The sequence below is a fragment of the Lupinus angustifolius genome, chromosome LG12 (assembly GCF_001865875.1).
Source record: "Lupinus angustifolius cultivar Tanjil chromosome LG12, LupAngTanjil_v1.0, whole genome shotgun sequence".
Lineage (NCBI taxonomy): Eukaryota > Viridiplantae > Streptophyta > Magnoliopsida > Fabales > Fabaceae > Lupinus > Lupinus angustifolius.
In genome coordinates, this window is record NC_032020.1 from 4,522,898 (window position 1) to 4,550,886 (window position 27,989).

General features: G+C 32.2%; 2 protein-coding genes and 1 non-coding gene across 3 annotated transcripts; 1 reads left to right on the plus strand and 2 right to left on the minus strand.

The window, feature by feature from the left end:
• On the plus strand, positions 10,765-16,457 carry LOC109362424 (beta-glucosidase 11-like). The gene is made up of 13 exons (XM_019608208.1): positions 10,765-10,943; positions 11,207-11,276; positions 12,515-12,570; positions 12,782-12,857; positions 13,072-13,143; positions 13,257-13,344; positions 13,474-13,741; positions 14,063-14,178; positions 14,263-14,483; positions 15,268-15,299; positions 15,384-15,471; positions 15,640-15,730; positions 16,058-16,457. Exons 1-13 carry the CDS (start codon positions 10,827-10,829, stop codon positions 16,350-16,352), a joined length of 1,590 nt encoding a protein of 529 aa, XP_019463753.1. The 5' UTR covers positions 10,765-10,826; the 3' UTR covers positions 16,353-16,457.
• Positions 17,839-17,911, minus strand: TRNAA-AGC. The gene has a single exon. It is a non-coding gene; the product is annotated as a tRNA-Ala (tRNA).
• On the minus strand, positions 19,166-21,597 carry LOC109362426 (selT-like protein). Its single transcript, XM_019608210.1, has 4 exons — positions 21,246-21,597; positions 21,045-21,118; positions 19,705-20,020; positions 19,166-19,461 (listed from the first exon to the last, which is right to left on the minus strand). The coding sequence occupies exons 1-4, from the start codon at positions 21,423-21,425 to the stop codon at positions 19,342-19,344; spliced, it is 690 nt and encodes a 229-aa protein (XP_019463755.1). The 5' UTR covers positions 21,426-21,597; the 3' UTR covers positions 19,166-19,341.

The following is a 27,989-nucleotide window of genomic DNA, read 5'->3' on the forward strand; positions in this document are numbered from 1 at the left end:
AAGTGAACTAAACTCCCTAAAAACTTCTAAAATATGTGTTACAAATCAATATGACAAATTGTATTTCATTTGGGTTGAGTTGGAAATCCTTAAATAATGTTCAAATGTTGTCTTCGGTGCTCAATGCAACGCCTGTGCGCTGAACACACCTCCAACGTGATGTTTCAGAGCAACAACTTGTGTTGGGAACACCTTGGTATGCTTAGCGTACCACCCATTGCACTAAACACAAGTAGGTGTGCTGAGCGCAGACGAAACAGTGGCAAAATGCTTATTTTCGCTAGTATTTCTATTCAGTGTGGAAACATGCGCTCAGTGTATCAAGTTTTTATTATTTCGTCTATCTGACCGTTCACATGGAAGATCCATCAGTTAGGAATAACTTATCCAAAATTCAGCTTGATCCAACATTTAACGAATGCCTTATCGTGTTTTTACTAGGACTAGTGATGGTTGAGTTCTTGTTTTTGTTCAGATCTTATCTTTTCACAATTATTCCACTGTATCAAGCCTATGAAACACTTCAAATGTGAGACTTGATCAGTTAAACAAGTTTTAACCATATATTAGTATAATTTCATTTATTTGAGCATTAAGTATTTAAAGTGCTATAAAAGAGTGTATAAATTATGATAAATTTGGCATTTAACATCCACCCATAATTTTTAAGAGTGGTGATCATCACACAAATACTATCTTTCATAAAACTGTACAAGTGACTCCATCTCTCCACTCAAGTGGCTACATGAGCTTTTTCCTTTTAAACTCAGCTGGAACCATGAGTTCAGTTTGCTCCTCTTTGTGAATAAAGGAACAATGTAAGTATCATTAATCTTCTAATCAAGAACATGTTTAGGAATAATGATATGCATGCTAAGTGCTAACCTTTCCTTTAGAAACTTGAACAAGTTTTCGTAGCATTTCAACTTAAGCAACCTCACATGAACCTTTTCCTTTAAACTAAGTTGGAACCACATGCTTGATTTCTTCTTGTTTATCAATACAAGAATAGAGCATACATGTATTGTTATCATTCATTACTTATTTTCAAACTATTATGCATATGGTCCATATTTGATTTTAATCTTAGTACGTTTCCCTTTATTATATAGTGCTATTTGATTTTTATTTACTGCCTCTTCATAATAGTCATGGGGACTGAATTTAGAACTTTCCATCAACTGGAAGAATTGCTGAGTGCAGCTGGGAATAGCATTGGAGAAAAGAATCTTCAACAATAATAATAATCAATATAACATTCCTTTTATCCTTTATTTCCTTGACTGTTATAAATTTATAATCAGGCTTAAAAATTCATTGAAGTTTAAATTATCTCAAACTTGTATGTTTTTATTGTCATATCAGTTTTAGTCTTTAAAAGTAATGACACTTGACAAGTAGGGTTAAAACAAATATACTATAAAACATGGGAGCACATTTGAAATCTAAAAAATGTCATTTTTAACGTTGAAAAAAATATTTAAGTTAAATTTTAATAATTATGTCTTTTTTCTCCAATTTTAACAAATAACACAAACAATGGCTACTTCCTCAAACAAAAGATGTGCTCCCATAAAGCATGAGTTTAATGATTTTATTCATATAGGATAATGGTTCTATAATATAAATCTTGATATAGTATATCAACTTAGATAATTAAATATGATAGTTCATTCATATTATAATATTTAATCTACATGTATACCAAAAGATGGTCTATATTAGTGTACATTAGACTCTACATTAGAATAGTTTCTCTACTTCAGATAGTGTTGATTTTTACACCTTCAATATATGACGAGGAAATTACATTCATACCTCTTAAGTTTTAATGAAGTTACATAAATTAAGATCTTTTTTCTAAACCTATACAAATCACTTTTCCCCTTCTACAATTACACAAAACCCTAATATATATATATATACGTTACACTCATTATCCCTATAGGCGAGATAAATATAAATTTTTAAACAAAAAAAGTGATAAGTATAATTAATTTAAACAAAATATGATATATTATGGAGACATGTCTAAATAGTATACAAGTCTATATTTCTTCATTATTTTTGGTTCGTTACAATATAGTATAAAAATGATTTAAACAATATCTCGTTAGGATTATTGATACATTTTGTACCGTACCAAAAATAATGAAGTGACATTGACTCTTATACTATTTAGATTTGTCTTCACAATGTATCATATCTTCTTTAACTTAACTACACTCATCATCCATTTTTGTTGAAAATATCACTAAAAAATAGGGATGATTTGTTTAATTTAACTAAAACTCAGAACATGTCAGTGTGATATATCATTATCATTTACATATATGACTTTTATAAATCAATTAATAATCATTAATATATAAATAATGTATGGTATCTAAAAAAATTAGGAATGCAAAATCTATTTTATCATTTAACTAATGCAAGCATTTTTTTTAAAAACTTAACCTTCCACTTTATTTATGGGTAAGTGTGTATTTTCAACACTTTTCTTATATTACATTCCCCGATGAAAATGTAAATTTCATTAATCATCAAGAACAACACGAAATTAACATAAACATACTTCAAATCAAATAATCATTTAAAAAGGCATCTTCATTATGTTTTGTTGGGTGGAAAGAGGAAGAAAAATGGGTAAAAGAGGGGGAAATAAGTAAGGGTGGAAACAGGTCAGGCCAAGTCAGGCCAGGCCAAGTCAGGCCAGGCTTTGCCTTAAACAGGCCCAGCCTATATAGTATGTAGGAGTCTGGACCTGATCGGTTAGCCTGTTTAAAAAAAATTCCAAAGCCTAGGCCTGACCTGTTTAAAAGTCTGGTCTGACCTGTTAGTCTGTTTAAAAGCTTGTTTTACTCTATCATCTTGAAATAGGTCATCATATCTACATTTAGATAGGTTAATATTCATACTTTTAATTAGACTCTTCTAACCCTAACAATTAAATTATATTTTTTATATTAATATTACATATGTATAATAATATTACTTATATTAAAATTGTATAATATGAACATATTACATAATAACCGGCCTGTTAGGCTTAATAGGCATTTTGGATGGCCTACAGCCTGACCTATTTAACTAAATAGGCTTTTCAAAAAGCCTGTGTCTGGCCTGTTTACGAAGAAAGCCTGGCCTGACCTGTTATAGGCCAGGTAATAGGCCCCTGGTAGGCAACCTGGACTGTTTCTACCCTTAAAAATAAGGTGATGGGACACACCTTAAGCTTTCTTTCTATTGGGCCTTTTGGAACGATAAGAACTAGGAGTGATGATTGGAAACTAAATAGGTTTTAAAAAATAACTACACACAACATTATATGAGGATGGGTATTTAGATGGATAAATATCCACAAAACCAATGGGCTAGGGTATTATAGTATCCAACCTTGTGTTGATACTCTCATATCTTAATCGATTCTAGTAACACATTATCTGGACTCACTTTATTCATTGATTTTTTGGATTGAATCCTTAGGTATTTAAAAATTTATAAAATATTAAAATATAATTATGAGCAACTTCTGCATCTAATTCCTATAATCTTATATTAGACAATCAAAAGAAGAACAAAAATAAAACATTATTTAAATGCAATTTAATTTGTCAACTAAACAAAATTTATTTTAATCAAAAAACATAAAAAATAAAACTATTGCTTTAACATTATGATGAAAATTTATTTATGACATGACATTACATCACAGTTATGGATTTATAAAGCATCATAATTATGATTGAAAATTCAGATGTTTAGGATAGTATAAGCAATCAAGGGGTAGTAACTCATATGACAAGAGTAAATTTTGCACAGAGTTCCGTTACCATTAATGGGTAATATTTCATCACAATTATGAATTAAAAATATAATATCACATTTATGATTAACATGATATTATAGTTATGTTACTATATATACTAGCATGTTGACATGCACTGTCGTGCCTGTCAACCCGCTTTCCTATCGTTTGTAATGTATAGTTTGTATTTTATAAATTCAAATATAATTTTTTGCGCTAAATTTACGGTTGAATTTATTCAATTGGTCTAATATTCAATTTTTTAAATACACTTTTAAAATAAGAAGATAATAAGGATAAAATAAGAAAATAATATTATATGGTGTTTTGGTAGAAATAAAAAGATATTGAGGACAAAATAGGAAAACACAAATTACACCATGGTGGATGGTTATTTTGTGTTTTCCCTTTATTAATAGTATAGATATGTATATATATATATATATGTGTATATATATATATATATATATATATATATAGATTTAGGGATTGAAGCTTTAAAATTTCTGTAAACTTGACCAAATTAGGATATGACCCATGAGTACCCGCGAATCTAAGTACCCATGTCCCGAGTTACATGATATATCAATGCTTATGTCAACATGCCGTCCTATATAAGTCACCTCTAACATTATCTGACAAGCTTATAACTCCTTAAATTGCCCAGCAAACCCTTTTAGGTGCCTCCTTTATTTCTATAGCTTTTGTTTTATTTCATTTTCATTTTTGCTAGTTTGAAATAAAAAGGTTTGTGACAATAATATGTATTTTATAATATTACTATAAGTTCTTTTTAGTTTTATTCTTCATGCTCTTTATCATAATTATAATAATATGTATAATAAATAAATATATAATAAGATAAAATAATTTCTCTTTTTAAGAAATTAAATATTTAAATTGTTGGTTTAAATATATAATCTTTAGGGTTGATTGTATGGTAGGGGATTGAAGTTGGCACTAAAAAATAGAAGAAGCATGTGATTTTTTTGCTAAGTTTTTAGAAAATAATTATTTTATTAAGTTTCACAAACAATTATATATGAACAAGATTAGAAGTAAATTGAAAGATTAACTAACCCCATCTTCAATTCCCCACAATTAATATAATAAAAAACACTAAATATATAAGATATAGAAAAACATACAATGATTATCCTAATTCACTCCAAGAGCTATTGTTTTTCAAATATTTTTTCTCTATCAAACCTTTTTAGGCTCTATCACTCTCTCAGTATTCTTTTAATTAACAATTATCTCCAAGTGCTAAATTGAACTAAGTATTCTTTTAATATAAAGCCTCTATATGCTCTAAGTCTCAAACAAAGTTTCTAGTGGTCTTTTATAACTCACAGTGAGTGAAGATATGAAAGTTTGAGATAAATTGAGTACTAAACTCATTTAGAAAATATCATTAGATTTACAACAGAAGCTCTCGAGTATTTTTTTTTTCTATTTGCTTAGATGACTTCTATACAAGATATATGAAATCATATACTTAAACTTTTTGTTTTCCAAATTGTACAAGATCTTTCAAGATGGATAGTTTCAAACTCCAAAACACTCTTCATTTAAATATGATCTTCTATGTCTTCATAGAAGCTTCAATGATCTGTAATCACTATGCTAGATATCACAATAAACTATGGTCATTCAGTCGCGCTTGCTAGAACGATGTTGTTAAAAACAAGGTGGAAGAACATTGATATTGCACATTCAAGCAAACGCTGTCAATTTGGATACACAAATATAAGTTTAATAACGCATGCTTGAAAGAGCGATGTTGAACATCAGTGATGTTAGCGCTGACTTGAATGAGTTATGCTTAACAATGCACCTTTAAGTTAGTGCTGCTAATTTACATATATTCAACATTGTAGGTTAAAGGAGCACTATTGAAGATGACCTAGTAACAACACTTTTGTAAGTATTAGATGAATACTAAGAGGGGATATCAAAGTGTTTGTGCAGCGGAATGTTGATACAAAAATCAACCAAGTAAAACAATAATAAATACACAAAGAGAGTAGAAGAAGAGTACACAAAGAATTTTATACTAGTTCTCTTTTTTGTCAACGGAAGATTACATCCAGTATTCTTGTCACACAAGAGACTTTTCCACTAGATAATTTGAGTTAAAATTACAAATTCTCTCCCCGAGACCCTTGTAACTTACACACTCACAACTATCTACCCGTGGAAAACAATGTTTCTAAGTAAACTTTTCCCCCTTCTCAATAAACCCTTGTGATGAAAAGTTTACAACAAGATGTAGAATATATCAATGGCAGGATTGTCTTTACAAGTTTTGGCAATGTTATAACTTGTAATCATTTTTCTCACAGTGTATACTTAGTAAACAATGTTCTTATATCTTTGTAAGTTTAGAACATAAGCACTAAAGCAACTTCATAAAATCTGAAAGTTTGGGAACAAAGTTGCAAAATATCGCAGAAAATTGTTTCACTAAGTTAAGAAAGATTTTGTGTATTGATTGTATGTTGAATTTGTGTATTGATTGTGTGTGAATTGATGTCTCAATGCCTTTAAATAGACTTACAATCAGGCAAAGTAATCTTCCATGAAGAGGATACACGGTTGGAATGAACCCCATTCACTTTGGATGAAAATTGTTCATTCAAATTTGAAAATCTAGTTTCCAACATCTATGGGTAACCGATTGTCACGACGGTGTAATTCATTGCCAAAAGTTTCTATCTAAAGTGGTAATCGATTAATACATAGTAATAATCGGTTACTCAGTGTCAATTATGCTTTGTAACTATTTTCTTAGTCAGGTAACATGTTATGTAGTTCTAGTAACCTGTTACCAACTGCCACACAGTTTAGGTAACCTATTACCTAGATCTAGTAACTTATTACTCAGGTTAAGTAACTCATTACTTAGCATTATTGACATTGTTTCAAGACTTATTCAATTCTTTTGAAAATAGTTTTGATTCCTTTGAATTTCTTTGAGCATTGAAACTAATACATAAATTGAGTGCAAGGATAAAAAATACCAATTGAATACTTAAACTCTAATACTCTTGAAGCTTGGATCTTCTATATCTTCATACTCTTCTTCTTTTTTCTTCTTTTTGTGATCTTGGTGTCTTCATCAATACCGTGTCAAGGTCAGGAGCAGGATCTTCTTCACAACTTTCTTATATGAACACTATTGCTTGGATACAATATTTACATATCAGAAAAGTTAATGGTGGAATACGTTATGCGTCTCTTAATTTCTATGCAAATTAATGATTACACATCTGCCAAGGACGACAATAGTCATTCTCTTTCCATTTGAATCTATATATGTTTTGGTTCACACTAATGTCTCATTCATTGTATCTTTTTATAGTTAGTCATGGCACCCAAAGAGAAGAAGATAGGAGAAAGAAAAAACAAAAAAAACCAAAAGGAGAGCAATACAAGGTTCTGTTTGTAAAAGAAATAAGTATATTATTTTTATTTATGTTTCTATATTTTTTATATCATTTTTTATATCATTTTACATCATATACGACATGTATATTAACTATTTTATTAACATTTCTACCAATTTGAGTGGATGTCATATTACCAATTGTCTTTCCTACCAAACCACTCGGAGATAAGCCGATCACGTGTACCACTAATTTGTTTCGCAATAGTGGAATGACATATTATTGATTGGGTTATGAGGCAATTTGGTTTTGATCAACCAATTCCACAAGATCTAGTGAATTGTGAAATATGATTTTGAGTATATGCAGTTGTAGTTGAAAAGGACTAGAAGATACATATCTCGAGATAGAGCACACTCAGATGGAATTGTAACATTTTTAATAAATTAAACTTTGAATTTAATTATATTATTTACTCCTAATTTTCTCTAATTCTTTTTCAGTATACATTTGCAAAAAGAATTTGTGATCAGATCGTCATTCAGCTTCTTTAGTAAATCTCACACAATATTTATGTGATATCTTCTCGTCTGGCCATGAAATGATTGGAGCATTGGCTGAGTTATACCTCTATTCATATTCTACCCACATTGATGAAGCTCATCCTACTCATCATTATCATATGCCGAAAACTGAGTCTCCTCAACGAACTCAGTCGGATACTCAATCTCAAGCACATACTTCATCATTTACTCCTCAACAACAATAATCGTATGGGTTTGGAAATTTTAATTATTCATCCACCTATTTTTCATCAAGTTCTCAAATCTCATTATCATCAATATTTGCTACTACTTCAAGTACACTATTGTCGGCATACGATTCTCAACAGTATTATCGTCCTACTATATCGTCTGCAAACATTTCTAGTATACAACATATTGATGATGAAGTTGTGGTTGAGGATGTTGATGAAGATGATGAGGATAAGGCGGAGCCACAATTGAAGACACATGGTAGAGGAAGAATCTCACAGCGGAATGAACAACAATTAAGAGTTCAACCGGTAAGAAAGAAAAAACCACTTGCATATGGCACTTCATCACATAGACGTCATTAAAGTTTTCTAGGATTTAATAAATTAAAATTTTAATATTGTAATGTTTTTGTTTTTTAATAACATTTGTGTTGAAAAAAAATATATATTCATGAGGGTGTGCTGTCAGGGTTTAGTAAAAGGGGCAAAGGAAAAAAAATAGAACTCCTTCTGCAGTCGATTAACCTATGCCATAAATAAACTAACACTCACATAAGCATAGGTAAAACTCATATGTAAAAAAAAAAAAAAAACTCTCCCCCTCCCATAGCCGATTCAGGGGGGAGAGAGGAAAAAAAACTCCCCCCATAGCTAATTTAGGGGGAGAGAAAAAAAACAAAAAAAACATTTCCCCATATTGCCGATTTAGGGGGGAGAGAGAAAAATAATTTTATGAAATACTCCCTCTACATTGCCGATCTTGGGCGAGTAAGAATTAAAAAATAAAACTCCTTATTGGCAGCCGGTTTATGTATGGAGGAAAAGAAAAAAAGTAAATCGGCAATTGCATAAATGATTATAAAAAACTCCCTCCATAGCCAATTTAGGGGGAGAGGGAAAAAACATACTCCCCTCCCCCTATTGTCGATTTAGGTGGGAGAGAGAAAAATAATTTTATGAAATACTCCCTACAGATTGTCGATTTTGGGGGTAAGAATTAAAAAATAAAACTCCTCATTGATAGCCAATTTATGTATTGAGGAAAAGAAAAAAATTAAATCGACAATTGCATAAACGACTATAAAAAAAATACACCACTCTAGTAATTTTTAAAAAAAATACATCAAGACTGCAATTTTTCGATCAATGTGCACCATTCCAATGAAAAGGACCTCCATTTGGATAGGTGAGGGGCTTCACACCATCCAAGAAATCAAAGTCAAGAAAGTAATGCATCGGCTCTTCTAGAAATTTTAAGTGCTTCAATTCAAAGCCGACGTTTTGATGGTATATTCATGTTATTCTCATATATACAACAAAATTAAAATATAACGTGGAAAACAAACAAATATAAATCATATAACTTTAAAAAATATATTATATAATGTTCATACTATCACTCTTGGAATCAATAAAACATTTTGTATTCAATTCTATGCTATTATATATGTTAATGGGTTAATTATATTTTTTTTGTACCACCAATAGTATTCATTCATCTTGTGTGTAAGAAACTAATCTATTTTGAGCATGTGACTGCCTCTAATAAGTTTCATTTCTAGGAATCGAACCATTCATCATAGGATCTAACATAGTCTTATACCACTAGACAAGGTGTAATTTATTTTTCATAAACCTATTAAGATATGAAAATTTGAAATAATTATAAAAATGATTTTATTAGAAGAACAAGTGTAATATCTACATATTGTCAATGTAAATATATTCACACATATTTTTCCATATCTAAAAAACAATGATAATATAAAAAACTCTTATGATATCAATGTATACATATTTTTCTCTAAAAATGTTCTTATTACTGTAAAGTATCTTAAATATCTTTTACCAACAAGACATTGTTATAATCGTGTGAGATTCAATGAATTCTCATATAAACTAAAGGGTTAAAAAATTGATTCAAGTAAACGATATAATCGCAATCCAAAATAAATTAATTTCTCACAATACCTTTTGTTATAAAAAAAGGTGTAGTGTTAAATAAATATTACTTCTATAAATTAAACCTCCCCACTTAAGTATTTACGATTACACTTTTTTAAGTTTTGAATTTTGATTCTTGTATCTGTGTCTTATTCAATTAGTGTTTCTCTTTTCCTGAATCATGTCGACAGACATGAACCACTACTTGTCCATTTCCATGACTCTTATTCATGATTGTGACACTCTCCCCATTTAGTCTAAACTAGAAAGCATTTACACAATTAAGTTAGTGTCACTTTTGTAAGAAACAAACATAAATTATTACATCATTTGGGGTAATCTGGAGGAAATAAAGTCTTACACGTAAACCCAAAAAGAATCTCATTTGAGAAAAATATTTCACATCCATTTTAAAATAAAGAAAAGATTAAAATTCATAAAAAGTCATTGTTTCCTATATTATCATTTAAAATTATCTCTTATCTTTTGCAATCTAATCTCTTTAAAAAACATCGTTGATATTATATGACTAATATAAATAATGAATAATATAATGACAATATAAAAATTATAATAATAAATATTTTTCTCATATTTAAAAACAATTTTGTAACGTTTTACTGAATCTAAATTGTTAAAATTTGATTCTTTAGAACATACTTACTAGAGGTGGTCATACACGATAAGTTTATTAACAATAATAATACATTGGTTTACAAAAAGATGTACTTCTTAATTACTTTAAATATTGATTCTGTTTAGACCAATAGAATAGAGAAGGCGGAATTTGAAGAGGCTCTGGTTCCTCCTTTTTCTTTGTGTGGTTAATAAGGTCATATATATAATGTATGTATAGTACACACATATGTGATTAAATATTCTAACACGTACCTCCTTCTATGCATAATTGTCAAGAAGAATAATAATAATGTCAATGAAGGTCTTTGTTCTCCTAGTATTGGTTTTAGTCCCTTTTGGTGATGCTTTGAGTAGAGATGATTTCCCACCTCACTTCGTGTTTGGTGCATCAACATCAGCTTATCAGGTTCTCCTCCTCTTCTACATCTCTAGTTTTATATATGAACAATATATTTATAGTTTCATGTGTGTGTTACTATATACTTGTTGTGTAACCAATAGTATTTCTTACCCTATGAATAAGGAACTAATATGGTTCTCCTCCTCTTCTACATCTCTAGTTCTAACGAATGTCGTTCTCAGGAATCGAACCCTCTCTTTGGTCAATCTAGGGATATTTTTATTCTTTTACTAATACTATTAAATCATGTAATTGAAATTATGTGAAAGGTTGAAGGAGCAGCAATTGAAGATGGCAGGAAGCCAAGCATATGGGATACCTTCGCACATGCTGGCAATGGTGCTCTTTCCTAATTTATTTACTCTCATCTATCCTTTATTTCTTTCAATAGTGGCATTTTTAGTTTTTGGTTTTCTTAATCTCAACTTAGGTTAATGATTAAATAGTTTGTCCCTTTTTATCAGTTATCAATCAGATTTTTTTATTAAGTGTTCATTTATATTAATTTATTCAATTACAATGATTTGTTTTTAGTTCATATTTTTATTGTATTTTTACTTTGTTGGATTTGGAAAAGAAGAAAGGGAAATGAAAGATTTTAGTATTTTAAAATATGTATTTTAAAACATATTTTTATTATATTTAGAGTCTTTCTCTTATCTTTATTACCTTCCAACAACCAAATTGGAAATAAACCCAAGTGTGTTTGTGAGACCACTAGGATTGAAATAAGACATAATCCTTGTCTGATATCTGTTACCTAGCGTGTACTAGGTCATGTTATGGGGAATATATATATGTTGTCCCATTTTTTGTACCACTTTATGTATTATCATATGTGATTGGTTAAAAAAAATTATTTAAGTTAAAATTGCAACTGTTAAATATTTTTCTGGTCAACTTTCTGACACATGGAGGTGAGATAAAAAGTGGGACAGTATATTATAGGTTTCTAGAAAAACTAAGTACTCTTTCATGATGAAATAAATGCTTAGATCTTACTTCCTGTTATTGCCAAATATTCTTGCTGTCCTACTTTAAGTTGTTTTAGTTACCATAAAAAACAGTGCAAGAGGTTTTTCTTACAAAATATCTTATCTGATTTTCTGTCCATACATAAATTGAAAGTTAATTTGTACAAAAGAATAGGAACTACAACATTGGATTTTGATTGTAGTAAAGGAAAAATACTTATACCCTGAAAAGATAAGCATTGAATCTCTTGTCATATGTAATAACATACTGATAAAAGAAAAAAATGACAATGAACTTGAGAATTCCATGTACTCAATGGGTTTCTGTTGATAAAATATATTGATGATCAAAGATTTGTATCTGCATTAAGATAAAATTTTAGAATAAATTCATGCTATTGATAAGTGGTTGCAACACAGTAACACTATGATCGGGATGGGGCTCATATGTGACTAAGCGGATCACCTATAACCAAGAATGCTTTGAAACAATCATGTTGCTAAAATTCCTCTAGCTTTGTTACAAAGTAAAATGAGACATGTTGAAAATTCCTCTTAATTACAACCACTAATGAATTTCCCCATTTCAATTAAATTTTGCAGCAAACATGTACCCAGGTAATGCAGATACTGCATGCGATCAATATCACAAGTACAAGGTTAGTAGATGTGGTATATACATTCACAAGAAGAGTCTTTATATATGTATATACCATGACCCTGTGAATAGCAACTGTCTCATATTTAACATATTTATGAGAGTGGTTTTAACTGATCTGTACCTAAAAATCTTTCTAACATAAAGGTCTTCCTTGTATTTATTTGTATATTATTATTATATAAATATGTATATACATTCATTTCTTGCAGGAAGATGTCCAACTCATGGCCAAAATGGGATTAGATGCATACAGATTTTCCATATCATGGTCAAGACTCATTCCAGGTACAATCACACATATGTTACAAATGAGAGATTCTTCTATGTGACCAGGGACATATAGGTAGCTGATAATTCTAGGATAAGAACTAGTGTGTAAAATAATGTCACCATCCACTTTGTTTGATTCTGGTGCATTGCGCATAGCATCTAAAACTTTAGTTTCATGCAAGTTGTTATGTTATTTTGTAGCTTGACTTTGATTTTAATGTGTTTGCAGATGGTAGAGGGACAGTCAATCCTAAGGGATTACAATATTATAACAACCTTATCAATGAACTAATAAGCCAAGGTTCTTTTGCAAGCTACATTTACCTTTTAACGTTTAATTAACACCTAAGAGAAATTCTTGCAAGTTTCATGCTGATACATATTTATTCTTGTCTATTTTTCTGCACCTTGTAGGAATCCAAGCTCATGTTACATTAGTACACTGGGACCTACCACAAGCACTTGAAGATGAATATGAAGGATGGATTAGCCGAAGAATTGTGTATGGTTCCTAAACTTCAAGTATCTGACTCTGTATCACCTTATTATTTCAAATATGAGTTCAAACAAATTGCATCTAGCACAAAAGAGGAAAACATTCTTTCTGTAGTTAACATATTACATATTACAGAAAAGACTTCACAGCATATGCAGATGTATGCTTCAGAGAGTTTGGTGATAGAGTTAAATATTGGACCACAGTCAACGAAGGAAATGTGTTTGCAATTGGGGGCTATGATGTTGGATTCCTACCACCTCAACGTTGTTCTCCTTCCTCTGCACAATCCTTAATATATAACTGCTCTGGGGGCAATTCATCATCTGAGCCATATTTGGTAGCCCATCATATGTTGCTAGCACATGCATCAGCATCAAACTTGTATAGGAAAAAGTATCAGGTAACACCATTCTTATTTGTTTACAATGGAGATTTACACATAAGCATCCAATAAGCAGACCTCACACAACATCTTGACCCAAAACCTTAAACCATTAGGTCTATAGGTCCATATACTTATAAAGTCTTAAATTATCCATTCTTAACCAATCATGCTCCAACAAATTCACACTTTTACTCCAAAACTAACAAGTCTATCAAACACTAGTAACATAATTATGGAAGATATTATATAAGGTGATAATTATGATATGATATTAAAGAGGATAATAATCATTACATTATTTTGTTTTGAAAACAATCTCCGGTACATGCAATGCAGGACAGACAGCATGGATTTATTGGGTTTAATATCCTTACTTTTGGCTTTTTTCCTCTCACAAATAGTAGTGAAGATATAAGTGCTGCTAAAAGGGCCCAAGATTTCTATCTTGGATGGTAAGCGAGACTTTGGTAGTGATATCTCTTTATAGTTGGGCATTAGTTTCTAGACTTGTTTTCATCTATGCTTTGTTATTGCAGGTATCTGAGTCCTTTTACTTTTGGAGAATACCCTGATACAATGAAAAAGAATGTTGGTTCAAGGCTTCCTTTATTCAGCAAAAGTGAATCCAATCTGGTTAAGAGCTCAATTGACTACCTAGGAATAAATTATTACTTCTCATTTTATGTGAAGGACAGCCCTGACAGCCTGCAGATAAATGATAGAGATTACACAGCAGATGTGGGTGTGGAACTTCAACGTAAGTATATTTTCTAAGCCAACCATTTTTTGTCACAACCAATTCTATATGGAGGTTTAAAAAGTAACTTACATATTAATATCTCTTTATTCTATGAGATCTCATCCTAAACACTATGAACTTGCATTTTTTTTTATTTGGAATAATTTTCTCTAATTTATTTGCTGCCATAGTAAGTTCTTGATTTTAATTTCACTTCGTAACTGCAATTGCAATAACAATAATATGGTTTTGGGAATCTCCAAAAGACATCATGAGCACAATTGTTGTCGCATTAATTGTTTTTTCTCGCAATATTTAACAATTGCGATGAACACAACATAACCACAATTTAAAATGTTGATTTAGTGAGATTACATGTCAACATTTGTGATTTTAATTTCCACTAAGAACTTTACGATTTTTCCAATGTTGGTACTTGTTAATTTTATAGTTCTAATTCTTAGATCATCTTTGGCAATCCATGGACTCACTCACCCTGATGGAAATTTCTTTTACATGTAAACATGTCTCATATCTCATACACACATAGACCCTACCCTTGTATAAAAATGCAATATGCTTTTAATATTCAAATCCAAGATTGAGTTTCCTAAATGAGACAACCATTTTCTTTCTTTCATCTATCATATTACATCCATCTTTCCTAACATAATCATTAGCACTATTTGTTGATAACTCAAGGCTATACTTCTATGTTTACTCTTATAATCTTATATACACTTGTTTTATCTTCAAGTTTTGAGGAACTGAGACAACTATTATTTGTTGTTTCGGGTTGTAGCTGTCTTTGGAAATAGTACATCTACAGACGAGGTAAGAATAGAGTAGGAATATGTTGTTGCTCTTATTATTCTTTAAAGCATGGGGATGTTTACACTAACTACCTTGTTAGTTTAGTTTCCAATTGTACCCTGGGCATTGCATGGCTTGCTTGACTCATTGAGGAACACTTATGGAAATATTCCAATTTACATTCATGAAAATGGTATGCATCTCTATCTCTTGTCTCCCTCAAAACAATGTAATTTTAATTTTTTATTGATAACATATATCTATCACCTTGTGCCCTGAATCAACATTTCAAAGGTTTCCCTCCTATCCCTATTATAAAAACAATCGTCCAAGTGGTATGATAGATCTTTTAACTTCACAGGTCAACAAACACATCGGAATTCATCATTGGAAGATTGGTCAAGGGTGAAGTCCATGCATGATTACATTGGGAGCATACCTGATACACTGAGGTACTTTTATTTTCACTTCCAATTAGGGATGTTTCGAAGATACAATGTTTTAAATTGCAGTTAGATCGCAATTACGTTGCGTTTACCGCAATTGCATAAAATCGCAAAAATATGTTGTTGATGCGGCTTTAATTTCAGCCGCGATGTTATTTTGGAGGACTACTAAGCTGCAAAACAACTTAACAAGATGTACTCTCACTTTACATCAAATATGTACTCTCACTTTATAAAAGCCAAATACAGCTTAACAAGATCTTCATTTTAGAATTTCCTTTAGCATATTTTCTTTGCTGACCATCTTTTCCATTATTCTTGTCACATTGAAAGGAATGGAGTAAATGTAAGAGGTTATTTTGTATGGTCATTCTTGGATGTGTTCGAGTTACTAGGAGGATATGAATCAAGTTATGGTCTACATTACATAGATCTGAATGATCCAACCTTCAGGAGACAACCTAAGCTCTCTGCTGTTTGGTACTCTAATTTTCTAAATGGAAGGACTATGGACCCAATGATCACCATGGAAATTCAGAAGAAGAACCCATCTGTGGTTCTTTCAACTGCTGTTTCCAATAATCCCTTATTGCAGAAGGTGCAATTTAAAGCAACCAGTTCTAGTTAAAATTGAAGTCTCTCTCAATGTCTTCTATGGTCACCATTTGCTACTTTTATGTGCCCATATTGTTGTTTTCCATAGTTCCTTCTTATATGAATAATAAAAACATGTATAAGAAGACGTGTTATTGAAGTTGATTTTCAGAGTGCTCATTATTGCTCATTCTGCATCACTTTTGGTCTTCCTTGCTATGGCTTAGAACTTAGCATGATTTCAAATTCGAATAAAGATGGACTTTGTCTTGATATAACTAGTATATACATTTGACTAATGAACGATTGAAAGGACATTAATCCTTGCCAATCCTACCATGTGAGAAAAGGGATGGTTATTGTTGTAGTACTACTATATATCGAAATCTCGACATTACAATTGAAATAAGTTCAAGTGTCAGTATTCTGTTCCATTCAAAGAACACATCAAAATCAGTATTCTGCATTTGTCTATATCTTGGATTCATCCCTCATCAAAGACTGGATGAGATGTTTGTTGCATTGACCAAACAAAGGGAAGATCTCCAAACAGTGCTTCATAATGTGAACATTGCAAGATAACAATATAAATGGTAAAATATCATTTTAATCACTGAAATTGTGAAAGCAAGAGACAGTTAGTATAAGTGCAGGAAATTATGCTATTAATCCTTCAAATGGTAAGTATTAGTCATGTTAGTCCTTGATGATAACTTGAAGGGACTGCCAAAATGCTCAAAGCTTCTACCTATCGTGTCCACATATACATATGTTGTTTCCATGATTTAAATCTATGAACTCTTACTTCATCACCTAAAATCACGGACTAATACAATTTGCACTTAAACTTCATGGACGGAAACTATGGTTTATCCAATTTGAATATAATTCATATTAAAAAATAACAGAGCATAAGAGTACATGACTCATTAAAGTGGGTAATGGTAGAAGTGTAATATTCGTGCAAACATTAGCAATAATGATTAAGGAACATTATTCTATTACTATCCTTATTGAATTTACTGATGAAGAGAAATGTGACGCATTTATCTTTTAGTTTACACAATTAAAATTAGATCCAATGTTAATTATTCTTATTTTCTCATGATAACCTTCATTTCTCACGTCAGTTACTTTCTATGTATATACATTACTATGTTTAGAATATTAGATCCTAAAATCAAACTAGAAATGAATCCATGTGAAATTGAAATTAGGACGACATAATAAAACCAAGTAAAGAAGCAGAAAAAAACGCAGGAAAAGAAAATCAAATGAACTAAGAAGACCTAGAATCAAAGAAAAAAGGATTGTCAAGATTGGAGAGAGAGAGAAAGTGACAAGAGAAGGGATAAGAAAAAAGAGTAAGAGAAGGTGACATGGATTTAGATTAGATTTATTATAGAAATGTATTGACATGGATATAGGTATTCTCTCATTCATGCATTTTGCCAAAATTTCTCTGCCCACTGTTTGGTTTATAAGGATATCATCAGAAAATGAAACAAAACTAAAAACAGTGGAGATGCGGGGTATCGATCCCCGTACCTCTCGCATGCTAAGCGAGCGCTCTACCATCTGAGCTACATCCCCATTTTTTGTTATGTTATTGTAGTTTAGATATCTATAATATAGTATATATCAATAGATCAAAAAGCTCAAGTAAATACTGTCTCCTCCAACATTATTTTATTTCTTTATGCTCATTTTGGGCTTCCATTCCAACATGGTCTTTTTCCAAAATCATCATTGGCTTTCATAGTGTAGTGAACATTGGACTACATATGTTTCTTTTTCTATTTTTTTATTTTGTATTTGGCTTTCAGCTTTTAGTTTTTATTTTTGTAGTATTTTCTTGATAGTCTAGTATTTAATATTTATAGTGGTGAGACTCAAATTCTCAACCTTCTTATTACTCCATTTTTTAAATCTCCACCCTAAGCATCTCATGTTAGTATTTTTTGTAGTATGCCAAATTTCTATTGCACATTGTTCTTAGCCAATCAAATAAGATAAGACTTTATTGTCCATTATTCATGATTCTATACTTTCTTTTTTTCCTTAATAACTCGAGAGAATCTCAAACCTTAAATTATTTATCTTCTTTCATCCGATATTGGCGTTATCCTCTCTATTATTCATAGATTCACTTAACTGAATGCGTGACTACTCCTCTTAATAAATGTTCTCTCATAAATTAAACATTTGGTTTACTATAAAACCTAATGATCCAATAAGACCTTACACCATTAGACCTTCATCTCGTTGGTAATGTTAGATAGAATGAAATAAAATCAAGTGGAAAATTGTCCTCAATTATAAACAGGAGAAATGTAATCTGTCTTGTTTCATGAAAGTATGTAGCCATCTTTGTGTAGTACATATTGTTAAGAGTGATGATAATTACACAAATCCTACCCTTCATAAAACTGTACAAATGACTCCATCTCCACTCAAGTGGCTACATGAGCTTTTCCCTTTTAAACTCAGTTGGAACCACCAATTTAGTTTGTTCCCCTTTGTGAATAAAGGAACAATACAAGTATCACTAATCTTCTAATCAAGAACATGTTTAGGAATAATGATATGTACTGAAACCTTTCCTTTAGAAACTTGAACAAGTTTTCCTAGCATTTCAACTTAAGCAACCTCACATGAGCCTTTTCCTCTTAAACCAAGTTGGAACCAATGTTTAGTTTCTTGTTTATCAATACAAGAAAAGAGCATACATATATTGTTACCATTCATTACTTTATCTCAAACTATTATGTAATCTTGATATTTTCTTCTTCTTCTAAATGAAAAGCAAGTGGCTTCAAAAGTGAGAACTGCAGAGAAAAGGACAACGTAAAACCAATGCTTGCTCAATCACTTACTATCTAACAGTGTGTATAACATATTAAGCAAGTAGTAAATATTTATCTGAATTCTATATCATCCCAAATTGTGTCTTGCATTATCGTCAGAATCTAATCTCCGATTAGCATTCGGTATCTCTGGCAATAAACTATTGTTGGACGAATCTAGGGCCAGACAACACCTTCAATACCATTGCCATATCTAGTATTACCTAATCTTCTGCTAACAAGTTCCTTCAACTCAATTTCACCAGGGAATCTGTTCTCCTTCAGCTTGGAAAATATCTACAATGTCCAAAGAAGCAATATGATATAAGAGTTATGAAAATATCAAATGTTAAAGGATCACACATGTGAACTGGATGGTATAGAAAATTCACACATATGCTTCAAATTGTTAGTTCATATCTGCAATATGCTTCCATATAACTTAACAAATTTCAGAGTTTCCTCCTAGCAGTTAAGGACATACACCCCATCGTCGGCATAAGACACTCAATTAAATGCCTGCACTAACCAGGGACTTACCAAGTCACCATTGCAATATACTTCGAAAGCACCCGAACTTTGTAGGAAGGATTGAAGGAAATTTCCAAGAAGCCAAGTGCTTGCGATGCTTCTAAACCTATTGGCACGCAAGGAATAGTAGAATGCCGGTGGTGTCATTCCCAGTCTAGGGAAGATCTGTTCACCTGCTGCTATAATTGCAACAATTCCAAATTGCGCCACTGGTACTACTTTGCTAAGAATGCGCTTTGGAAGTGGAGGTGGATAGTTAGCCAAAATAACAGTAATCCCTGGAAACACAGATTCCAGCATGTTTTTAACCGTTACTGCAGTTCCCCTGCAACAAAAGTCATGGAAATTACGCAAGATAGATTGAGAATTGTTCTTCTCGAAAATATATGGATTCTACAAATTAAACAAATTAAGGATGAATTTAGCAACTTTTTTGGAAATTAGCTATTTACAGCTCTAGTTTAACTCTCATACTTCTGTTGAAAGATAAATATTATTACCAATATAAATATCTAGCATTATAATTTCGATATAAAAACTTTTGAACAGGATCAATGGAGGAATTGACAAATTCTCAGTTTTGTATCAAGCACAAACACAATGCCACTAAAATGAAACGTAAGAATTTAAATATACTTCAAACATATTAATAAGAAAACATGTTCTCCATATATCAGTATAATAATCATTGAACAAATAGATCTAACTGAGAGAGATACCAAGAGATAATTAAATGGTAATAGATGGTGTGCTTTAAACAACAATAACACAAGATAGTATTTATACATGAATCATGAGTTTGCTTAGTTTAGCAGCCACACACACACAAATAATTTATTAAATTATCCGATTTTGCATTTGTTTACATTCATTTCTTCATCATCTCCTTTTCAGTATCAAGAATTGGCCAAAAATAAATAAATCAGTGCATTATCTTTTTCGATGAACCAATATATATTACTAAAAAACTTGGTATAACAATGAATATACATCTTATCTTTTTATTGAATATTTAATATACATGTTAAGTTCATGTTGAAAATGGCAATCTGAAGTAGATAAAGAAATGCTTCTAAATTTTGTCATATATGTTATATAGAACCCAATAACTGCGAGCCTCGTGCCCTAGGCCACTAATTTTATATCATTTTGGTAATATCAAGGGTATCATTCACCTATGGCAAATGAACTAATCCCTTTCGGGATGTGTGACTATTCATCTCAACAAGTGTAGCTAACTCTTGACCTTTTAGTCTTCCTGAGCATTTAGCTATATCTTATATTAAATGAGAACCACTCAACGTAATAAAACAATTAGATCAAAGTTAAACATAAGAAATTAAACAAACTTATAAGAACATGAAGTGCAGAAGTCAATGTTGACAGTGACGCCAACTCCATTCAGGCCAATGCCACTTTGTTTCTGCAATGAAACAAAACATATTAGAAATTCTATAAAGAATATAACAAAATGAGAAAAATAAAAACATAATTTTGAATAGAAAAATTAAGGGATCTAAAAATAAAAAATAAAAAATAAAAAAATAAACCTGTAATGGGAATTCAAGGGGTTGTTGAAAATGTGATCGAGACTGAGGCTGAGGTATGGGGTGGATTGAAGGGTGATGGGTTGGTTTGGGAGGTGGTGATGGAATAGTGAAAAGGTTAAAAATGTCAGAACAGAAAAGGAAGATTGGTAACCCAATAAGAAGTATTTGAGTTCGATCCATTGGAAGAAGAAGATGGAAAGAGGGAGCTTTGGATTAATCTGATGTATTATATTTTTGGCTTTTGGGGAGATTATGGGAAATTTGATATCAAAGGTAAAATGTTGTTTTGGAATTTTATGTTGTCCATGAATTTGGAGCCGTGTTTCAATGCTTTGTGATGATGCTATTCCAAAAATAGAGAAGTAGAAGACTTTTTGGTTCATATTTTTTTTAATAAATTAAAGTTGTCACAGTTAATTTATTAGAAACAACATTATAATCTCACATACATATTTACAAAATTATTCATAATACATAATCTATCCAAATCAATTCATTAGAGTTAATAAATTTAAATGAATATAATCCAATGTATAATATTAATAATGTATTAATTTAAATTCATTCATTATATCCAATGAATATTTTGTTGGGAATTCTTCCTAATTGATGTGAAAGCAAGACCAATGAATCTTAATAGATGAACCATCCATTGAATCATTCAATGATGGCTATTCCAAAGTCTTTGAATTATTCATTGACTCTTGAGAAATATGAAGTCCAACTTAGAAAGTTGGAGTAGCACTTTTCAAAGTGTCTTGAAAAGTATGACAACAATTAATCATCCACTATGTCTTTATGATGAAGCATTCTCCCCTTCACAATATATAAGGACTTGTGAGGAAGAGATACAATAAGCAAGTGAGAAACAACATCAGAGAGAAAGTGAGAGAGTTTATCCACATAGTGTGAGATTTGTATTCATAGTGAAATACTAGAGAGAGTTTGTATTTTCATCCTTTTGAGTGAGATTGAGTGTTATCCTTTTTGTAAGAGAGAATCAAATATTGTAATCCTACTTTCTATAGTGGAGATATTTTCTAGACTATGTCCCATGGTTGTTTCCTTATCACATTGAGGGGGTTTTCCATGTTAAAATTTTTGGTGTTACTCTTCTCTATTTTCTTTATCCGCTTGCCGCTTCCGCAAGTGCTCATTTTGCATCACACAGAGGAGGGAAATTGGTTCTGAATTTCCCAACAGTGGTATCAGAGCTCCCAGGTTCATTTGGGGAGCTTAGCCAGTGTAGTCCAAGATGGAATGAGCCGCTAATATCTCATTTGATGGAGATATGTTCAAGTTGACAGCTGACAACTATTCCTATTGGAAGCCCATGATGGAGGATCATTTATACTGTAAGAATATGCATGAGCCTATTTCTTGCAAATATAAGCTAGATGATAAGGGTGACAGAGATTGGGAGGTTTCGAATCGAAAAGTTGTTGCAATGATTTGGAAGTATATTGATAAAACTTTGTTTGAGCATGTTTCCACATATACAAATGCTTATGAGTTGTGGTTGAAACTTGAATCTATGATTCAAAAGAAAACTCCTAGAAATAAAGCATCTCTTGTTAGAAGACTGGTGAAACTCGACTACAGAGATGGTCAGAGCATGATAGAGCACTTGAATTCATTAAAGGGTCTTGTTAATCAATTGACAAAGATAGACATGAAGATAGATGATGAGCTACAAGCACTTTTGCTACTGAGTTTGTTGCCTGAAAGCTGGGATACACTGGTGGTCACGCTCAGCAACTCAGTCCCCGATGAGAAGGTCTCAATGGACACTGTGTCAGACAGTCTATTGAATTAAGAATCCAGAAGGAAAAAACGAAGTACATCATTCCATTCTGAAGCAAATGTTGTGGAGAGACGTGGAAGAAGTGAAAATCATAGGTGGAATGGATCTCGTGGAAGAAGCAAAAGCAAATTCAGAGGTCGCTCTCAATCTCGCATGAGGTCAATAACATGCTATTATTGTAGTAAAGAAGGACATAAAAGATCTGAATGCAGGTCCCTGAAGAGAGACCATAAAGCTGAAAATGTCCATGAAGATTTAGTTGTTCCAAGGAAAAATGGTCATAAATCTACCACAGCCGTCGCTGCAGATGATGATGTTCTCCTCATTGGAGAAGACAATTACCTAAATGTTGCATACGGTGATTGTGCTTGGATCGTTGACTCTAGTGCTTCTTTCCATGTAAGTCTACATGAATGTTTCTTCTCAAACTACAAGAAAGGTGATTATGGTAATTTGAAAATGGGAAACCATGTTACTAGCAAGATTGCAGGAATTGGTGATATTGTGTTGCTAACAGACACAGGAGAAAAGCTTATAATGAAGGAGGTGAGACATGTCTCAGATATGCGTCTCAACCTTATCTCAATGGGTAAGTTGGATGATGCTGGTTTTGTAAGCCACTTTGGTGCTGGAAAGTGGAAACTAGCAAAAGGCAACCTAGTCATTGCTAGAGGCTCAAAAGAAAGATCTTGTACATTATGCAAGGAGGAATTTATTCTAGAGAAGCAAATGTTGCTACTGACTCCAAAGATCTTTGGCATAGGCGATTGGAGCAAATGAGTGAGAAGGCACTTCAGGTGCTTGCCAAAGACCATCTTCTATGTCAGATTTTAGATTCTTGTACTGATTGTCTTTATGGTAAACAACATAGAGTCAATTTTCAAAGAACAAACAATCCTTCATGGAGAGATGAAGTATTTGAATTGGTGCATTTAGATGTTTGTGCACCATCTGAAAGATCTCTTGGAGGAGCCTACTACTTTGTTACATTCATAGACGATCACTCGAGAAGAGTATGGGTGTACTTGTTGAAAAGCAAATATCAAGTACTATCAGCATTCAAAGAGTTCCATGCACTAGTAGAACGTGAGACTGGGAAAAAGTTGAAGTGTCTGAAAGCAGACAATGGTGGAGAGTATTGTGGTCCATTTGAAGCCTACTATAAGGCTTTTGGTATCAAACTGGAGAAGACACCACCAAAGACTCCTCAGTTGAATGGAGTAGTTGAGAGGATGAACCGCACAATTGAAGAGAAGATCAGATGCATGTTTCAAGATGTCAATCTCCCCAAGTCTTTCTAGGGTGAAGCAGTGAAGATTGCAGTGGATCTCATAAATCGAACACCTTCAAGACCGCTGAACGAAGAAATTCCAGAAGAAGTATGGTACAAGAAGAAGGCATCCTTCAACCATCTGAGAGTATTCAGATGTAGAGCCTTCGTTCACATTCCAAAAGATGAGAGAAAGAAGTTGGATGTTAAGACCAAGGAGTGCATTTACCTTGGGTCTCCAAAAGATGATTTTGGGTACAAACTATGGGATCCAATAAACAAGAAAATTGTGAGAAGCATAGATGTTGTGTTCTTTGAGCATCAAATGATCAAAGATGTTCAGAAGAAAAGCTAGTGCAAGTCCAAAGTTCGCATTGATTCAGGGGGAGAGATTCCTCAACAGACAGATCTTGATCATCAGATAAATCTAGAACAGATAGACCAACAGTCAGATCTTGCTCACACAGAACTTGACCAAATTAATGAAGAGTCAGATCATGATGAAGTGGTGGTAGACACACAAATGCATCAAGAACCCAAGCTAGTAGAGCATCATATGCGAGTTGAACTGAGGCGCTCCGGAAGAGGCAGAATACCTTATTCAAAGTATCCTGAAGAAGATTATATCATTCTGACAGATAATGGTGAACTTGAAGACTTCTCAGAAGCTATGCAGACATCTGATAAAGAAGAGTGGATTAAAGCCATGGAAGATGAGATGAACTCGTTACATGAGAACCACACTTATGATCCGGTGGAGTTTCCCAAAGGAAGAAAAGCCTTGGAAAAAAATGGGTTTATAGGCTTAAAGTTGAAGAAGGAAGCTCAAAACCAAGGTACAAAGCTCAGATTGTTGTGAAAGGATGCAATTAGAAGAAATGAGTTGATTTTGATGAGATATTCTCACCAGTGGTGAAGTATTCCTTCATAAGAGTAGCATTGGGTCTAGCAGTTAGCCTAGACTTAGAAGTTGAACAACTTGATGTCAAAACAACTTTCTTACATTGAGACATCAAAGAAGAAATCTATATGGAGCAACCAGAAGGTTATGAAGAATCAGGCAAGCAACACTTAGTGTGTCGTCTGAATAAGAGTTTATATGGTCTAAAGCAAGCCCCGAGACAATGGTACAAGAAGTTTGAATCATTCATGACCAAATAAAGTTTCAAGAAGACAACTGGTGATCATTGTGTATTCATTAAAAGGTATGAAGATGGAAACTTAATTATTCTCCTCTTATATGTTGATGATATGTTAATCATTGGGCATGACAAGACTATGATTGATGGTTTGAAGAATGCTTTAAGCAAGTCTTTTGCTATGAAAGACTTGGGTCCTACAAAGCAGATCCTTGGAATAAGGATAATCAGAGATTGTTCCAAGAAGTTGTTATGTCTATCACAAGAGAAGTGCATTGAGAAAGTTCTCAAGAGATTCAACATGGATAAGGCAAAGCCTGTCAGTGTTCCACTTGCTGAATATTTCAAGTTAACAGCAATGCAATGTCCAACTAGTGATGAAGAAAGGAAAGAAATAAGCAGAATGCCTTATTCCTCTGTGGTAGGAAGCCTAATGTATGCTATGATTTGTACAAGACCAAATATTGCCCACACAGTTGGAGTTGTGAGTCGGTTCTTGTCCAATCCCGGCAAAGAGCATCAGAATGCAGTAAAGTGGATATTGAGATATCTGAGGGGAACTACCAAAAGATGTTTATGTTTTGGTAATGAAGATCCTATATTAGTAGGATAAACAAATGCTAACATGGCTAGAGACGTAGATTCCAGAAAATCAACATCAGCTTATCTAACTACCTTTGCAGGGGAGCTGTATCTTGGCAATCCAAGTTACAAAGATGTGTTGCATTATCAACAACTGAAGGGAAATATATTGCAGCATCTGAAGCTGGCAAGAAGATAAAATATATGAAAAACATCTTGCATGAGTTGGGTCATGTCCAAGATAGATATGTTTTGCACTGTGACAACCAAAGTGGAATCATACGTTTCATTCTCGAACAAAGCACATTGATTATCGTTACCATTGGACACGAAATGCTTTGGAGGATGGTGAGTTGCACCTAGAGAAAATTCATACAGATGACAACTGGTCCGACATGATGACCAAGACAGTTTCACTCAAGAAGCTAACAGACTGTTGCAGAGGTGCAGGACTGGTGATACCCATCAATTAATTCAGGAAGGGGGAGATTTATTGGGAATCCTTCCTAATTGATGTGGAAGCAAAACCAATGAATCTTGGTAGATGAACCATTGAATCATTCAATGATGGCTATTCCAAAGTCTTGGAATTATTCCTTGACTCTTGAGAATTATGAAGTCCAACTTAGAAAGTTGGAATAGCACTTTTCAAAGTGTCTTGAAAAGTATGACAACAATTAATCATCCATTATGTCTTAACGATGAAGCCCTCCTCCCCTTCACAATATATAGGAGACTTGTGAGGAAGATATACAACAAGCAGGTGAGAAACAACATCATAGAGAGAAAGTAAGAGAGTTTATCCACATAGTGTGAGATTTGTATTCCTAGTGAGATACTAGAGAGAGTTTGTATTTTCATCCTTTTGGGTGAGATTGAGTGTTATCCTTTTTGTAAGAGATAATCAAATATTGTAATCTTACTTTCTATGGTGGAGATATTTTCTGGACTAGGTCCCGTGGTTGTTTCCTTCTCACATTGAGGGGGTTTTTCCACGTTAAAATTCTTGGTGTTATTCTTCTACTCTTCTCTATTTTCTTTATCCACTTGTCGTTTTCGTAAGTGCCCATTTTGCATCACACAGATGAGGGAAATTGGTTCCCAACATATCTATGAGTATATCCACTACTTGTTAAAAATGTATCTTGTAGACCATGTTTTAGATGTATAAAAAATACAGTAGTTATGTGGTTGATCATCCATATCAATATTTTGGTAAAAAAAAATATTTCATTAAAAAAATAATTTTAAATGAAACTAGTGGATATGACCAGTACGGTTGAATTGAAAACTAGTCGGTGTGACTGGTTTTTACTGGTATAATTACATGACCGATATAAATGTTGTAATAGCGGTATTAAGACTGGTTCACCGGTTAGACTGGTCGACACGAACCAGTTTTGATACCAGTGACATAAAATACTCTCTTTCTAACAAAAAGATTCCTTGAACAATATTATCCTTTTTATAAAGCATTCTTTAATAAAGTTTCAATAAGGATTCTATAATTTTCTTGTGTCATGATTGAGCACAAGAAAAACGCATGATTGCACAATACATTAAAATGTTTTTAAATTCAAATTTTAAATGTTTTCAATAAGGATTGATATAATTTTCTTGTGTCATGATTGAGCACAAGAAAAATGCATGATTATCCAATACATTATCTCTGACCTCACCTATACTGTTGCATTTTATAGCTTTCACAAGTAAATTTAAACATTGAGATTTTTTTGATTTTAAAAAAAAAAAACTTTATTAAATAATAATTTTTAAAAAGATTTTTCTTTAAAAAATGCTTTAGTGCAAAAAAAAAAATGATTGGATATTTATCTATCCAATCCATTAAAATGGATATATGAGTGGAATGGATGGATTAAATATGGATGGATTGGATAGTTTAAAAATGTGATTTCATGGATTCATGTGGATTAGCGAATAGCTTTCTT